Raw genomic sequence first — 16,829 nt, forward strand, 5'->3', positions numbered from 1 at the left:
TGGAAACTCCCATACTCTACTCCACCCCCCCCGACAGATCAATGTTCTATTCATAACAACTAGCATAAGGTACCGATTCATATTTTATATCCTTTTCCTCTCCTCTGTGTTCTCAGAACATTCCGTCAGCCATTCTGAGTAGCAGCTAATTACAGATGAGAGAGTGTAAAAGGAAGTGTGAAAAGATGAGATTTTTTCTGCTCACACATCAACCACCCTGTCCATGCATGATAATTTATCAGCTTATCTTAGAGATCCAGTTCCTGCCAGTAACATAAGCTGATGGGGGTGCTTTCTTTTAGTGGGTTCGTATATGTGGGCATGAGGGGTCCAGGTAAGGGGGAGGTTATAACATTGTTTTTACTTGACATACCTCAATGCCTCTGTGTAATTAATAGCACATTTGACTGCTCATTTTTTTCTGTGTGACTTTATTTTAAGCTTTTTTATGAATTTCTCTCAATTCTCTGTGATATAGACAGTTTTTTTAAAAAAAAAAAAAAAAAAAATTTGGACTGTTTGTATTTCAAACTAGTTCTGGGAAATGAGAGGTCTGAAGGTAGGCCACGGGCAGTGAAGATGCATAGGCATGCACGTCATGGTACGACTGGCTCCTCATGTCGGCGCATCGCCACGTCAGCGCCTGGCACTAGAATGGAAAGCGACAGAGCAACAGGAAGGTGACGCCAAGAGGCTGGCAGAGAACATGCAGGACGAGAGCCGAAGAGTGCATCTATAAATGTCTCTTTTCCACTTAATTTCTGGGTTTTTTTAAAAAACTTTTTACACATCTCTGCTATTTTGGATGCAAGGAGGAGAAAATACCCAAATCCTCAATCTCTTGGATGGCTCATATGGTCAGTTTTGACATTTTATTTCCTTGTCTTGTGATTCTTCTCAGACAGAAAAAAATACAGGTGGTCTGTGATTTACAATGGTTCGACTTATGATATTTTTGATTTTACGATGATGAGCTGGTGTTAGAGATTCACTAGAAACCGTACTTCGAATTTAGAATTTTGATTTTTTTTTTTTTTCCCGGGAAAGTGATATGTGGTGCGATACTCTCTCGCGATGCTGGGCAGTGGCAACGATCCGCATCTCCCAGTCTGTCACGCGGTTGGGTTATATGCATCCATAAACTCACAGAAATGCCCACCTGTGTCTCCTGCTACTGGTGGGAAGAAGAAGAGAAGGGCAGTTACTCTTGAGGAGAAACTCAAGATAATTGGCCAGCATGAAGGCTGCAAGCCCCTAATAGCCATCGCACACATGCTGCTAGGCTACGATGTTTGGTAGGTTAAGTGTATTAAATGCATTTTCGATTTATGATATTTTCAACTTACGATTGGTTTCGCAGACCATAACCCCATCATAAATCGGTGACCATCTGTACATCCAGTGACATTAGAAAGAGTTTGTTTTAGGTCTTTTTGCTAACCGACAAGAGGAGGAGAGAGAGGTGTTAAACCAGTTCACATTATTAAATTTTATGCAATCATGCTTCCTTGCTGCCAGGCAATCTGACTGTCTCTTTTCAATATTTTTGTATGCTCCATGTATAAATATAAATACATTCACAAAGAGTGGACAGGGGTCCAGTCTGCAACGTGAACTGACAGCACTGCTACAGCTTTGCACATACAACACAAGGCTGCCATGTTTCTAGACAATCGTTAAATCGTTGTTCAGATGGAGCGTGGCAGGAAAAGGGGCCGCAAACACTTATCTTCTCATCATCATCATCATTATCATCATCATGTGCAGCGTCATATTTGGACCCTTATGACATCACCACAGTGTTGGGTCATTCGTCCACTGAGTTTTCTGGCTGCCAGTAAACTCTGTCCCACAGCATGCACATACAGGCCTGGAACCTCATGCTTGACTCACTCTTCATGTCAAAACTTATGAGGCAAACAGCACTGGGGTGGTTTAGCTGCAAATGAGAAGAGCATTGTTTATTTCTTACAGCTGTTGAGTACTGTTGTCAGGAGGGGCCTGTCTCTAATAACTGAAAATTCCCCCTCTCACTTCCATTACTGTCACTTTTTTCCACGTTTTGTACCTTTCAAAAAGCATGCAATGGTAGTGTTCTCCTGGATCTGAACCTGTTCACTCCAGGCAATTATTATACCTGTCCCTGTTGTCATTTCACTAGATTTCTTTAACCGTGTCATGTTTCAGAAATAATATTCACCTAGAGGCTATAGAAGCATTGACTTTGTGGAGCCTGGCTTGATCCTAAAACACCAGTAAGAACAGATAATAAGTAAATTACCCCGTAAAGTCACAAATAGATATGCATTATTTTTATTTCACACAACTTTTGGGCAACAATACATGATTCAAATATTAGCATTTTCACTTTCTCCTTTATTTTGGCACTATGTGAGTTAATGCTGTGTTTGTACACCTATATTAAGGAACTGTTAATTCAAAGATGAGTGCCAGTAATAACAGTACATAATATACTAATTTCCGTAATTTGATTAATTATAATATTAGGTTTTACTGGCATCAGCAGGAGGAGAACAGCTTATAGCAGTGTGTGTAATGGGATATGTACCCTCTAGGGGTGTTAAATGGAGCTTCACTGGGTTTGCATGACAGGATAATATTTTGATCTGATACCCTATAATCTTTGTAATGTTCAACTTCTGGCTTCATGCAAGCTTGGAGAGGTATCAGCTCCATTGTGGGGTAAAATGTTGGCCACCCGCACGCCTTAGTGAAGTGCCCTCGGCCCCCTGGTTCTATGCCCAGGATGTTCATTCTGTCACCTGGCTCCTGGCGCCAGGCAGTCCATAAAGCAATCCATTCACGCAAGGTGGGGTCTCCACTTGCCATCAGATGAAGGTGGGTTGAGCGATGGGGGGGTGATATCAGGTTTATCTTGGACCGGTTCTGGCAGCACAGCCTATCTTTGCTAAGGTCTCATAAAAAGCCACCGGTAGACAAGGGGTCCAAATCATAGTCCAACGCAATCTCCAACATGTTCCAAGCCACGCTCTGAGCCCACCTACTGACAGTGTCGCTTCTTCCATTGTAATCTGTCCAGGCTTGTGTCACAGTTGAATGCAGAGCATTGTATTATATATGGAGACGGGGGAGCGGTGGCGCAGTGGGTTGGACCGGGTCCTGCTCTCCGGTGGGTCTGGGGTTCGAGTCCCGCTTGGGGTGCCTTGCGACGGACTGGCGTCCCGTCCTGGGTGTGTCCCCTTCCCCCTCCGGCCTTACGCCCTGTGTTGCCGGGTAGGCTCCGGTTCCCCGCAACCCCGTATGGGACAAGCGGTTCAGAAAGTGTGTGTGTGTGTGTGTATTATATATAATTTCTCTCAACTGCAAATTTTAAAGAACAAAGAATGATATGTTGCACTCTTGGCCATAACACTCATCTTTTGCTTTCTTTGAAAATAAAGAAACTGAGACTTTATGCAAAAGAAAGAAGAAAAATGTAAGAAGTGTCTGTGTGTGCATGTATGGTTGAACATTAGCGAAAGGACAAAAGGGGAAGGCCAGTAGGAGGGACTGCTGGGAAACTGGTCGGGGTGGGGTGGGGTAGGGGGGAGAAAGGAGACAGGACAAAACTAGCTTTTTGAGTGACAGTAATTTGGGAACCTGGAGCTGCACTTGAGCTTTCAGGTCCAAAGAAAATAAGGCAATCCATGGATAGGGCCTTGCTGGAATCAAAAGGGTCTTTGAGCAAAGGATGGGCAAGAAGTGTTGCTGTGCTCCTTAAACTCCTCAGCCCCATCCCCCTCTCACACACACATATATACTGAGCCACACCATGCGGGTTTTATCATGTTGCATTGTCATCCTGAATATGTTGCTGCTCAAATGCATCCATTGAGGGTTGCTCTTAGAGCAGATGCATCATGCAAGTCAGACATGTTTATGTTTATTCTGCCTTGCTGTATCCATGTCTCTTCTGGTGTTTCCACAACATGTCCTCAGAGGGACCTCACAAAGAACAATGCCTGCTGCGAGGGAACGCCCTTTGCCGTTAACTGGAGCCGAATTCTTAGGCAGGAATCATTAGCTGCTCAGATCCAAGCAACACTTTACACTGAAAAGTCTATGCTGGTTACATGAGTGCAGCAGCAGATTCCTCCCTGGATTTGAACCTACAAGCTTTTCACCGCAGTTCTAGGCCATTAACCAATAGCTCACTTCCTGCCTAAGGTGCATCAGTGTTCCAAATGTAGCTGCTGGTCCAGAACAATATTCCTGGAAGAAAATTTAATTTTTTTCAAATCAGATTGAGCCAGACACTTCTGAACTATTACATTACATTACAGAGATTGATTGGTATTGCTTCAGCCAGCACAAGAAATTAGAATGAAGCTCTTCAAATTGAAAATATGTGTAACGAATAGAGGACTTAAATTGTGACTGAAGAGGTTTCAAGGTTAAGCCTTAATGCTAAGCTCTGTCATTGGATTGTTGAGTTAGGTACATATTTATTGAGCTGATGCCTTTCATAGAAGTAACTTATAGCATTAAGCTATCTACAGTTATTTACCCAGTTGTACAGTCTTGATAGAGCAATTCAGTGTAAGTATGCTGCTCACTACATTTATCTGACACTTCTTTCCAGAAGTAGGTAAGTTACTTGCCCATTTATAGAGGTGGGTAACTTTACTAGGGCAACTGACAGGAAGTACCTTGCTTAGGGGTACTACAGCCAGAGGTGAGAATTGAACTTGTAACCTTGGGGTCTAAGTGCACTAGCTCCAACCACTACACTAGCAGTTACCCTCTGCTGAAAGTGGAGCTGGAGAGGTGATTCAAACTGCCAACCTTTGGGTCCAAAGGTGGTAGGACTAACCACAACACTATCTGTTACCCAGTTCAATGCAAGCTATATCTTGAACTGAATTAGCAAAATACTCAACTGTAAGAAAAGGGTACAAGTCAAGATTTTTTTGACAGCTGCTAAATATCTTACACCAAATGGTAATATGAGGCCGTTGTTTGATTAAAACTGTTGGGAGCTCAGCTGTAAGTAGCACAGAGCTGGGCAGAAATTTTAGCATGATCTTTTGGGCAAAGAGAGCCCATTTGTTCTTGCGTGTATGTCTACCCTGTGTGCCCACTGGCGTCGGGGTGTGTTTATAACAGGGCACATTGATCCCATCGAGACACCCCCCTCCTTCAAGCTCCAACATATGTTCCTTGTAAAGCGAAGGTTTCAGCTACACTGGGTTCTTTCTTTTGTGTGAAAGGGGACACTAAATAAATTCCTTGCAGTCCATTGGCTGTCCCATTTGCCTGGAACTAATAAAAAGAAAGAGCCTCATTACATCCAAAGTCCAAATGAAGTCAATTCAAGGATTTCGGATTTTTTAGTAAGGCCTGGTGGTAGAGACTGGGCAGTGTGAGGTGAAAGAACAGAGCAAACAACCCAGAAACAAAGCAGTAATATGAACTGTTACACAACAGGTTTGTAAATAAAATAGTTAGCACACAGGAGTTTGGGCCAGCTCGGGTTAAAGCCTTGCAACAGGTGTGGGTATGACGCTGGCTGGCAGATGGTCTGGAGAGAAATTAAGTTCGCAGAAGGCTTGATGTTGTGGTCAAGATTTGGTTGCATTAGCAGCCAAAATATGGCCCTTCACGTTGAGTGGTCAATTACGTTGTTGCAGTGACACACCCTAAAAAAGATGTAGATATCGGGTTTCCATTTACGTATATCCATTTAGCAGATGTTTTTCACCAAACCAACATCGCGGAGAAAAATACAATGAGAGCATTACATCAACAGAAGAAGAGACTTGGATGCAGACACGTGATTCTGGAGTACAGTTTATTTGTCACATTCCACCATACTTCACATGAGTAGCTACATAAATTCTTAATTCTCCATTATTCTACAATTCTAAACACACAATTATTAAACACAGACATTTACATCACACAAGTTGCTGCATAAAGGTTTATCATTTGCACCCCATGTTTACCCCCCCGTCACTGTGTGGACCAGTTCAAGAGGGAAGCCACCTGACTCTTTTCATCCATCCTCACTTCATCCGGAGAGATCGCTTAGCATGTTAGTAATCCAATCCATGTAGGTGGGGGGAATTATTTTAATATGTCAAAGACAGCAGCAGCCTTGCTGCTTTTGCAACCCAGCTGGGGCACGCATGTCCTTGTTTGCGAGTGTCAGGTGGCATTCGGATTTTTAGGTCTTCATGCATGCTTTTTGACCCTTTTCCTTGGATTTTCAACTCTTAGCCAATCAACATCTGCAAAGACAAAGGGGTCAGTAGTTCTGCTAGGATCTGGTCAAGTGCTGAAATCACTTAGAATTTCAAAAATGAGTTTCTAAATCAGCTATGGTTTAGCATTTGCATATATTACTACAACTGCATTTGGTATGAAATTCCTGACAATGTTGCTAACGCACGTAACTAACAACATCTTGTATACAGAGCTACGGACTGTAGTACATCTCTGGCTTTTTCCAGTGAAGTTCCAGCTCAGTAGGCCTGGAAGCTAGAGTAGTTTGTTTCTTAAACCCCATGCAGAGACAAGACTGAGTCCAAAATCCACAACTATAAGACTGTTGTAGAGAATTTGCCTTTTTGGGTCCAAGCATCCTCTGCAGTTCAATGATCTTGGCAAGCAAAGTTGCCTTCTGCAGGCTATCAGTGGAAACATGTCGAAAGGGAGCTGAGCCACTGGTTTTGTACTATTATACTTCTAATAGAGCCCTTCCTCTCTCCCCTTCTCTACCTGTTGGTCTTTCCTATCTCCCTGTAAAAATTGTGAGTGAGCGTGAGTTTATAGTACATGGCAAGTTCAGCTCTGATAAATAGCAGAGGTACACAAAACCTTACAAAGTGAGCAAAATCCTGGAGGGGGGCGGGGCAAGGCATAGGTGTTTAGTTTCTAGAAAACTCAAGGACTAGTAACTCATGGTCACTTGAGTGCATCCCTTGCACAGGCCTTGATCCCAGTCTTCATTTGTTTTCAGTTCCCCAAAAATATGTGCTTTCCTTGGCATCCCACATTTTGCATGTAGTATGAAGGAAGCTGCACTGAATGGTGGTGCCGGAGGCCTGGCTGGTGGAGCTGCCCTGTACTCTGTTAGTGGCATCAAGGGTTTCAGGGTTGAAGCTGGTTTCTTGCACATTGTCTACCTGCCATCCTGACAGAACGACAATGTGTATACTATGTTGTCACATGAGGAATACAGAAGAATGGTAATAATGTTAGGAATGGATTGAAATTTTATTGCAGATTCGCCATTTGAGTACTGACCATCCTCGTTGGTGAAGACAGTAAATAGGTTTTGTGAAGGAGATTTATTTTAGGAGTGCAGTGGGTCCCCTAATTATAAACTTTCAAATAACAAACTTCACAGTTACAAACTTTTTTGACAAGAGTTTAGTATTTTATATAGAGAGCTAACACAACAACTCAAATTGTACTCAAAAATTTCCCCTGATGTGCCTACAGATGGCAACTGTGAAAAATAAGCACTACCTTTTGTTTTTCAAAAGAGTGGAGAAGTGAACAGAAGGTGAGCAAGCTGCAGATGACCCTGTGACTTCTATATCTACCAGGTTTGAGTAATCGCTGTGGTAGCACCTCTGAGTTGATGTGGAGTTGCTGTTTGCACTTCAAAGTAAATAGCGTAAAACTTACATCTTTTTAAATTTCTTATTATTACACTTGTATTGGATATTAGTCAATTTCTTCCCAGTTAAATTCATAAGTAGAAGACCAACTGTACAGGCAACAACTTTTCAGTTAAAAAATGTTTACAGTGAAGAACTAGCTTCTCCAGCAGTGACACATACTCCATTTGTCTGATGCTTTTCTCCAAAGCAACTTATGATGTTTAGACACCTCCCATTACTTATCCATTTTCAGAGCTGGATGATTTTTTTTTTTTTCTTGGTGACACAACTTAGGGTAAGTACCTTACTCAAGGGTACTATGGCCAGAGGGGAGCTTTGGACCTATGACCTTAGGGTTCTAAGCCAGCAATGCTACACACCACACTGGCATATGTCTAGCACTCTTTCTCCTTAAAGTTTCTCTATCATTTGCATTTTAACCTACAAGTAACAAACGTATTCTCTGGCAGGATGTAAGCTGATAACAGACTTGAGAAATGCAAAGAACCCAATGGGTCTTCCACAGGAGGGCAATGGGTGATGTGGTGGTCTTCTCAAAGTGCCATTGGCAATGATGTCATGCGATGCAAACTGCTACATACGATTTGTACACTCATATTTGCTTTCACTTTCCCTTTAATTAACCCATGAACTACATTTCACTATCATCGCCAATTAGCCAAAGCTTCATTCTTGGCATTTGGGTAACCTATAACAGTCCTTATGTAAGCTACTACTTTGAACCTAACATTTCAACAGACCATGCTTTGTATCTCTGTTTTTCATCCTCCAGTTTACCCAGTGAAGGTGAATAACGGTTCCCTTCATCACAGCCTTCTGGAAGCACAACAGGGGCAAGTGCTGCTTAAACAGCCCTCAGTCAAAACAAAGACCACGGCCAGGACGGCTTCTGTTTCCTTTATATGGACAGGAAATTGACCCTGGAGAAAAGAGGACTTGATCCAGGAGTATGTGTGTGGGGGGGTGGGCATGACAAAGAGAGGCCTGTTTCCTAAAGGTCTGCCAGTAAAGAGAGGCTGACAGGAAAAGGGTCCTTTCAATGGCCATCTGAGCATCCTCATCTCCCACCACCCTGCTTTACATGACAATGGATGGCAGTGGTTGTATCCCAGACAAACAGGTGTACATTCTAGTAAGCCTGGCCACATGTGACTGTGTGGGCAACCAATGTGGGGGAGTCAGTCAGGGTCAACAGTAATCCATGCTCTGGTACCATATGATGACATTGGGGATTAGCAGTATGATAGTCTATTAATTCCTTCATTATTTTTGTTACCCCTTTAAACTGAGAACCACGGTACGGTGATCTGTAGCAGGAATGGAAAATGGGAACTGGGAACAGAGGAGCAAGTGGGAGATTCTTGTTGAAAAGCAGACCAGGACCAAACTTGATTCTTGGGTTCTTTTGGGGTTCAGACCCTTTCAAACTTTTCTTAGCGGTATCTGTAAAGGAATGTAGACAGATCTGCAGTCTCTTGGACTCAAGGAGAGAGCAGGAAAATTTGCTCAAGTCTGTGCACATTTAAATTTTTACTGGGTATATGTATGCATCACCTTAAGTGATTAAGAACCTCCTCTTGAGATATGAACCTAAAAAATTTTGATTTCAAGTCAAGGACCTAGGTGTCATGGCCAGTCGAGGATAACCTTTTACATGAATGTCTTTGTGCGTGTGTCAGCCCGCCTGTCTGTCTGTCTGATATAGACCAGATGTAGTTTGTTAGCATCAGCCACTTGTCACATCTACAATGGTGGCAGATGATGTATGCTGGGGTCTGTTACCAAAAGGTTTTCAAGCTCAAATCCGAGGAAAGGAACTGCAACTAAAACTTCAAAGCCCTTGTGGGGCCTAATGGTTCAAAACAGTCTCAGCCTCCAAGTTAAATCTCACCACTATATTTGGGCCAAACCAATCAGCCCAGAATGCATCAGAAAGCTAACCTAGTTTTGCTCTCAATTTAAATAAATGTGTACGCAGTGCTATTTTCAAGATCTATATCATAAGTTAGATTCAATGAGGGCTTTGATATGAAGCACAGGTTTCGGCAGTGACTTATGTAGATCACGGTGAGTTTTTTACCCTTCTCTCTGGAATTTCTTTCCTTTTCTATGCTAGATGACTATCAGTGCCATTATGAGTTGGAGGGGGAGTGAGTGGTCTTTCCGATCTGATAAACAATGTCCCATAACATCAGAAGTGAAATCCTTTCAAAGTTTCTTCGTTATTTATTTACTTTTGTTTTATAAATTGCTCCAACTGGGATAATAAGTGCTAAGACTTCAGCAGTACGGTACATTGCTATTATTTATATTTTGATGCTATGACTGGGAACAATGTGGACATTCTGGAGGTGAAGAGCATCCTAATCAAACTGTGTTTCATGTTTAGTAGACTCTAGATGGGAACAACTTTCTGCATAACTCCCATTTTATTCACTTACCATAAACCTTTAACATAAAGCCCATTTAAAGTGCACTCTATAGAACATATAGTATTGCACTTGTGTGTGTGTCATATATCCATCTCTGTGGAGAGACACAAATAATAATATTTTACATTTCACACAATAGGAGGTTAAATCTCCACACGTACCAGTGGGGATTTATTATTTTCTTCTGCAGTAAAAATGCCTTTTTACACCCATCTGATGTCACTGGTACTGTAGAACTACACCCTAATGAAGGGGAACCGGCCTCCATCGGTTATTACTCCACTGAGTACAGGGGGTGCAGTGGTGCAGCGGGGTTGGCCGGGTTCTGCTCTCTGGCGAGTCTTGGGTTTGAGTCCCGCTTGGGGTGCCTTGCGATGGACGGATGTCCCGTCCTGGGTGTGTTCCCTCCCCCTCCAGCCTTGAGCCCTGTGTTGCGGGGTTGGGCTCCGGCTTGCTGGGACAAGAGGTTTCCAACTCTGTGTGTGTGTGTGTGTGTGTGTGTGTGTGTGTGTGTGTGTGTGTGTGTCCACCGAGCATTGATATTTTCAGTCCTCTCATCCATCATTGTATCCCCTCACACAGCCTACACGAATTTGAATTTGTTCTGCTTTTCAGTTTTGAACTGGGGATAACAATTACCTGCATTGGAGACATGATCAACTTTAACTCGTTCCATTGCGCATTTTCGGAGAAAACGCCACTGCTTTGTCTTCTGCCAAAACTTTTACCGCATCAGTTTGACCCGCAGGTACAGCACTTCCCTCCTGATTCGCTCAAACCGTTCGCTTCAAAAAAAAAAAAAATCCATCCTTCCTGACATGCATTTTGAACACTCCTCATTATTTGCATACTCGCTAAGAATGTGCGCGCACGATTTCGTTACCGAAGCACAAAGTCGGCGCTGGTTCGGGTTCGAAGCCGCACGCGCACCGTCACTGACAACGAGCCCCGGCGTGGAAGGGGCGCGCGCGGGCGGAGCGAACACAGCGCCCTCCCACACGGGGAGAGTCGGCGGCGGACGGTAAGAGCGGCTGAGCGCGCAGTCGGCGGACGGACGGACGAACGGAGGGGACGGACGGATAGCTCGTTCGCTCGCTCGCTCGCTCGGCGGGGCTCCACACGACTACTACCGCGAATCGCGGGGAAGCAAGCGGCGCACCATCTGCAGCTGCTCTCCTCCCCATGCCGCCGGTGCGCTCGCCGTTAACAGCCGCGTTCGGACTCGGAGTCGGAGTCGGACTCGGGTCGCAATTTCAGGGCCACAACCGCCGCGTCCCTGTCGCCGCCTCGCCGGGACGAAGCGTACGGTGAAGGTGGCTGCCGGCGTGACGTGAGCTCTGCGGACCGGTTGCTCTTCACACAGTTTCTTTTCAGAACATGAAGAGGTCGAACTTCAGCGTGTTTTTGCAGTTTTGTGGCAAACTTGTTTCATTTTGAATGCGCAGCCAGTTCTATTACTTATTAATCGCGAAGTGAAGCAGCGCGGACGCTCTTCTGCTTTGCTTTGTCTCACTTTTGAGTCCAAAGGACGTGATTGGTGACAGTCGCATCTGCCACTTTCTCGGCTCAGAGGACAATGAAAATAAATATCACTGGGAAATAATTTTCTTTTTTTCACGTGGAATATTTCTCTGTTGAAACTTCTACATTACTTTTAGATTTTCTTTAAATAAAAAAAAAAAAACACGTAATCACGGCACCTCTGTTTATACCCATTATCATGGGAGCTTTTCATTTGATTGTCGTTTTCCTTTGGGGCCAACTTGTGATTGCCGACTCCAGCTTGGACATCGGAGCGTACGACATCGAGCGCGGAAGGCAGGCTAAATGCGAGCCCATCGTGATCCCCATGTGCCAGGGGATTGGCTACAACATGACCAGGATGCCCAACTTCATGAATCACGAGGACCAGAATGAAGCAGCCATCAAGCTGAACGAGTTTGCCCCGCTGGTGGAGTACGGCTGCGACGTGCACCTGCGCTTCTTCCTTTGCTCGCTCTACGCGCCCATGTGCACCGACAAGGTCTCCACCTCCATCCCAGCTTGCCGTCCCATGTGCGAGCAAGCCCGGCAAAAGTGCTCCCCCATCATGGAGAAATTCAGCTTCAGCTGGCCCGATTCGCTCGACTGTTCCCGTCTTCCGACCAAGAATGACCCCAATGCCTTGTGTATGGAGGCACCTGAAAATGACACGAAGGTGGAAACCAAGAAAGGGGAGGGCATGCTTCCGGTGCCCCCCAGGCCTCGCCAGCCAATTCCCGGAAATGGCCGTACCCCTGGCAGCATGGGCTCTTGTGAGAACCCAGAGAAATTCCAGTACGTAGAGAAGAGCCAGTCTTGTGCCCCCCGCTGCTCGTCTGCTGTGGACGTCTTCTGGTCCAGGCAGGACAAGGACTTTGCATTCATCTGGATGACTGTGTGGTCCACCCTGTGCTTTGTTTCCACTGCCTTCACAGTGCTGACTTTCTTGCTGGACCCACACAGGTTCCAGTACCCTGAAAGGCCCATCATCTTCCTGTCCATGTGCTACAACGTTTACTCCGTAGCCTTCATCATCCGCTCAGTGGCCGGAGCCGAGAACATCGCTTGTGACCGGGAGAACGGTGAACTGTACATCATCCAGGAAGGGCTAGAGAGCACAGGCTGCACCATTGTGTTCCTCATTCTTTACTACTTCGGCATGGCCAGCTCCATCTGGTGGGTCATCCTCACAATCACGTGGTTTCTGGCGGCCGGGAAGAAGTGGGGCCACGAGGCCATAGAGGCACACAGCAGCTACTTCCACACTGCCGCTTGGGGCATCCCCGCCATGAAGACCATTGTCATCCTAACCATGAGGAAGGTTGCTGGAGATGAGCTGACTGGCCTCTGCTACGTGGGCAGCATGGATGTGGGTGCGCTCACCGGCTTCGTCCTTGTCCCCCTCTCCTGCTACCTTGTTGTTGGCACATCATTCATCCTGACTGGCTTCGTTGCCCTCTTCCACATCCGCAAGGTCATGAAGACAGAAGGCACTAACACCGAAAAGCTGGAGAAGCTCATGGTCAAGATTGGGATCTACTCCATCCTATACACTGTCCCGGCCACCTGTGTCATCATCTGCTACTTCTACGAAAGGCTCAACATGGACTACTGGAAGTACAGAGGGCTGACCAGCAAGTGCCTGGCATTACCTGGGCGCAGGAATGAAAACTGTTCTCTGGGATCCTCGCTGCCTGCTGTGACTGTCTTCATGCTCAAAATATTCATGTCTCTGGTTGTGGGCATCACTAGTGGTGTGTGGGTCTGGAGCTCCAAGACCCTGCAGACCTGGCAGGGCCTGTGTCACAGGAAGCTGGCCATCAGGACTAACAGGAAGCCCTGCAGCGGGGTCAGCTGCGGCGGCACACACTGTCACTACAAAGCACCGGCCGTGGTGCTCCACATGACCAAAACAGACCCCTACTCAGACAGCCCCACACATGTGTGAAACCCCAGATAGGCAGGCTGTCTACATGTGTCGGGCTGCAGGCCTGGAAAGGCAAACAAGTGACATTGCTTTTTTATACAGAGACTTAACTTACAAAGCTGGACTACGCCTGCAGGGTGGCACTACTTGGAAGCGATAGAATTTATTTTTTTTCTTGCTTTCCGATTGAACCAGGCTCATGGAGCTGCTGCCGCTCAAAGAATATACCTGGTTGAGGTCACACCGAAAACAAATTGCAGATGGATATAAAGTAATGAGATAAAGCAATATTTAAGTAATGAGAAACAGTCTGTGTTATAGAAGATGTCCAGAAGGCCAAGAACAGCACATCTAAGTAGTTGTCCTTGCACACGCTATATATAAATATATAAATATATAAATATATATATATATATGAATATGTGTATATATATATAAATATATGAACTTGCATGGATGTTTAAAAACGGTTGTGGTGTCCCCTTACAAATATTTCATAAAAGATGTATAAATATGTCTAAAGGGTTAAATTATATTTATTGTATCTGTATTTAATTTCATTACATTGTTTTTTCACGTTTCTATGTATTGCGTATACACTTGGTGTAAAGCCTTAAAGTATTTCGAAACTGCAGCGACACAGTGCCTTAATAAATTGAAATATTGTTTGAAATGTAACATTTTGGGTTTATGTATTTTTCACGAAAGCAAATGTTTTGTTTTGTGAATGTAATTTTAGAAATTGGCGGGATTGGAAACGACGTACAGACTATGTGCCGTCTGTATGGAGTTTATGTAAGTTGAGTAACATCTAGTGATGAATGTGGAAATTTGTCAGAAGCGTAAATGAATAGAAGTATTCATAAGAGATTTAACCCGCCCACATACAACATATTTTGGGGAAGGGAGTCGTTCGCTACGACAGGACTCCTTTGTCGCTTTTGGTGAAACGGTACAAATGTAGGTCGTTTCTATATTTTCCTGCTTGTTCTGCATCTTTATCGTACCTCAAGTAAATGACCGGCCTTGTAAATGATCGTTTCCCCCGTTTACTCCGTCAATGACAAATGTCCAGTTTTATTTATCTACTTATAGTCACTTTTATTGTGCCAATAATGATGCGTGCAGGCGAATTTGAAACATTACGCCAGTAAATCACACACTTAGTGCAGGATGAGGGCAAATGGCACGGGTTGCTCTGGTGGATTCGATGGTCACATATTAGAGGCTCGGTTTCTTATTTTTAAATTCCGCTACATAGGAGAACAGCGACAGGTAATGTCAAAGTTAGCCTTTTCACTGTGCTTTAAAGTCCAACTTATAATAATGGTAATAATTTTCGTGGATGCTGTGGCACACTCTAAAGAGCACATTTGCCATCTTCCCTACAAGGCTGAAGAAAGTTGGTAACTAAATTTACCAGGAAGAAGCAAAAAAATTACTAATCCTCCTGTACAGTGGGAATGTCATCACAATACACTGTATCTCTTAAATATCGGCTTTCATAACCGGCAGTTTTGTTATCTTGCGTTGAACTGAGGAACAGGTCAATAACTACTCCACGCTTCCTCTGTCCGCCCCTTCCAAGTATACATTTATCAAACACATGTTTTAAAACTTAGCGTTATCTCAGATCTGTTTCACATCTGTTTGCATTTTTTTTTCTGTAACAATGTGCACATTATGCTTCAGTATAGAGACTTTTATAATGTATACCGTCCTGTGTGCGCTACGGTCAGTTGCAGGTCTGCGGTCAGTTCTTCCCGGTTTTTACCATTGGCTAATCCTGTTTTATTTGCTGTTTATTCCCTCAGTAACGCAATTGAAAGTGTTTGCTTGAAGTATTTAGATTACATTTACATTACATTACATTCAAAATGAATTTGTCCCAGAAGTCTTTAGATATACTGCAAATATTGCTAATAGCCACACACCATAAAAGTGAGTAAGATTAAATTGCGAGAGAAATGAAATCGTATTTAATCCATCTACTTCATTACTATCAGTAAAGGCAACATGGTATTTTATTACTTGTTTACCCCCAGGGCTCCTGTAAGGTAATTTCGTTTTGAGAATTTTCGACTGCCCGCTAGGTCTCTTCTCCACATTCTGCCTTCTAATGTCTGAACAAATACAACTTTGTATTGTATAATGAATATTTCCCTTTTTCTTTAAGCCTGGATTATTTATTGCAGTCTGCACAGACGCTGTCTATTTCTTGGCTGAGTTGAAACGCTGGACCGAAAGGCGCTGCTGCGCTCCGCTATTAAAATGCGCTGTTTGTTCTGGAAACGTTAGCTGAGACTTTGTGGAGCCCCGGCTATTGCAACAGTCAGTTAAGGCAGGCTTCCTCCTGAGTGTTAATGTCTGCGACATGGCTACGGGGACGAGGCCCTCGAGCCCAGAGGGTAGACGAACAGCCTGTCCTCCACCAGCCAGTCTTGCAACCATTTCCCTGCTTGGCGTCATTGATTAGATAGAGGCTTCCACTGTTACTCTTCTCTTTCATAATAGCATGCGTGCATTCCCCAAAAGTAACAAAGTGCAATCAGAGCTATCACCTTAACATAACAAAAATAACTCCCTAGCATTTTTCGGCGCTGACGTTTTATTTGGTCCGGATCACCAAGGTTCACAGAAATCTAGTCTTCTGTTTTTCCCCTGCCAGGTATGGTATTCTAGCTATGCTCCCTGACAAAAGACACTACATCTGCGGGTATCGTAGCCCTGCTCGCAGCTGTCGGATGACTCTTCCACTTGTAAGGAGCCTCCTTCGCTTTGCGACAGGACGGTAAGCATGACGGCATGCCGTTGTGAGAATGGGACGCTCGCGATGGCCTCCAGAAAACGTGTCCGAGGTCAATGGCTCTCAAACATGCCTTGGCAGGACACGCGTGGCCTCCGGCTTGTCTGTACTCGGCGTTGATGGTATGACTATGCCAAGTCTCTGTTGAAAGATCAGGCCGCACTGGTGCCGGGCTCTGTCTTGAGAGCGTCCAGAATTAGGAGGAGAGGTCACCGGTGTCTGAGCAGCCATCAGTGGACACTCCCAAATGACGCCTCTAATTTCGTTCTTGCTTAAATAGAACAGGAGTGGTGGCGGAGAGAAGACAACGTGTCGTCTCTCGAGTCGGACAAGGAACGCAGCAAATATGATGCCTTTTTATTCTTTGATCCAAGGGCATTTAGGATTTTATTTATATGTACAGCTGGATATTTTGCCGGAACTATTCGGGGTAAGTGACAAAAGGACAGGAGCAAGGCCTCTCTTGGACTCAGTCAACGTTCGAGTTAGAT

General features: G+C 44.5%; 1 protein-coding gene across 1 annotated transcript; it reads left to right on the plus strand.

Moving 5' to 3' along the window:
- Positions 1-797: 797 nt before the first annotated feature.
- LOC108922370 (frizzled-9) lies at positions 798-14,210 on the plus strand. Its single transcript, XM_018732471.2, has 2 exons — positions 798-857; positions 11,867-14,210. Exon 2 carries the CDS (start codon positions 11,934-11,936, stop codon positions 13,551-13,553), a length of 1,620 nt encoding a protein of 539 aa, XP_018587987.1. The 5' UTR covers positions 798-857; positions 11,867-11,933; the 3' UTR covers positions 13,554-14,210.
- Positions 14,211-16,829: the final 2,619 nt, after the last annotated feature.

This window comes from Scleropages formosus, chromosome 10 (assembly GCF_900964775.1).
Source record: "Scleropages formosus chromosome 10, fSclFor1.1, whole genome shotgun sequence".
NCBI classification, from domain to species: domain Eukaryota; kingdom Metazoa; phylum Chordata; class Actinopteri; order Osteoglossiformes; family Osteoglossidae; genus Scleropages; species Scleropages formosus.